General features: G+C 32.9%; 1 protein-coding gene across 1 annotated transcript; it reads right to left on the reverse strand.

Annotated features, from left to right (window-relative positions):
• Positions 1-257: 257 nt before the first annotated feature.
• Positions 258-1,394, reverse strand: LOC108758145 (uncharacterized). Its single transcript, XM_018502947.1, has one exon. It carries the CDS (start codon positions 1,392-1,394, stop codon positions 258-260), a length of 1,137 nt encoding a protein of 378 aa, XP_018358449.1.
• Between the last annotated feature and the right edge of the window lie 67 nt (positions 1,395-1,461).

Here is a 1,461-nt window from a genome sequence, read left to right on the forward strand (position 1 = left end):
GTTATAGGACATTAGGTGTAGTTTCCTATATTATTAATGATTATTTATTTGTACGAAGTTATATACAGAAAAATTTAGTTCTATACCATTGTATATTTATTAATTATATTATAAAATCTTATATTTTCATAACAATTACAACATTTTTTAATTATCACATCTTAATTTTTGGTTTTTGTTTTAAAAATAGATATTTTCGTTTTAGAAACTTTTTTTAACAAAAATCTTTCTTATAAAAATCATAACTTATATAACTCTTAACCTGTTAATATCGCACTACGTTTTCTTTGTCGAGTAGATCCTTTTCTAGGCGCTGTCTTTGGATATGGTCGTACTTGATCTGGTGAAATTGTTGTTGATCTGATTTTATTTGCTTTCTTTCTTTGAAGATTATTTTCAGGACTATGTTCGTTCATCACGTTCGATAAATCACAACTTACATTTGGAATGGTAAGCTGTTCCGAAGTAGAAATATTTGGCATTTCGATTATGATTGGCATATTCATTATATCAAAATTTTCATTCGATGGAACTTCCACATTACTGATTATCGCAGGTCTGTCTGAGACAGAAGAGCACAAAAATTCAACATCGTTGAAAATATTTTGATTAAAAGGCCAAATACCTGTACTTTCAAATCCTTTCTTGATATTTCTAGGAGAAAATGCAGTTGGATATGCAATACCGAAAAGGCCACTAATTTCATAAATTGAAATTGGTTTACCTGGGTGGCTTAACATCCAGTCATTACAGGCAATATTAAAAGCATTTTTTAAAGATTTGTATACTGCTACATCAAGTGGCTGCAATTTATTTGAAGTGTGGGGCGGTAAAGTTAAAAGAATGATGCCATTATTGTTGCAGAATTGCAAACTTTGAATTGAAACATGTGATTCATGATTATCGAGTATCAGTAAAACTTTATTTTCAATGGATGACCTTGTTTCATTTTGAAAATGTTTTAAAACTTCGACAAATAATGTGCTGTTCATCCAACCACTTTTACACGCGCCTCCAGCGGAGCCTGCAGGAGCACCATTGAGCATGTGTTCTTTGAAATTTACACGTGGAAACACTAAAAAAGGAGGAACCGAATTGCCATTCGCACATATGAAACAGCAAGCAGTAACAAGAACTCCTCGTTCACCGGATGTCACTTGACCAACCTGTTTCTGGCCTTTTTCTGCAACTATTTTAGGTGGATTATGCACGGTAGTAAGAGCTGTTTCATCTAAATTATAAATTGCTGACGGTGTAATATTATTTCCTAATTTTTTATACGCCACTTCCAAATTTTCAAAAAATTCGTTGACCGTAGTGCGATTAAAGCTAGTAGCTCGCCCTAAACTTGTTGCTTCAGGTTTCCGCAATGACAATCTAGGCCATCTTTTCATAAAACCGTAGTACCAATCAATCCCAGCACATTTGTTTTCACTCCACGAATGAGGACAATTAATATTA

Source organism: Trachymyrmex cornetzi, unplaced genomic scaffold, assembly GCF_001594075.2.
Source record: "Trachymyrmex cornetzi isolate Tcor2-1 unplaced genomic scaffold, Tcor1.1 scaffold1516, whole genome shotgun sequence".
In the NCBI taxonomy this organism is placed as follows: domain Eukaryota; kingdom Metazoa; phylum Arthropoda; class Insecta; order Hymenoptera; family Formicidae; genus Trachymyrmex; species Trachymyrmex cornetzi.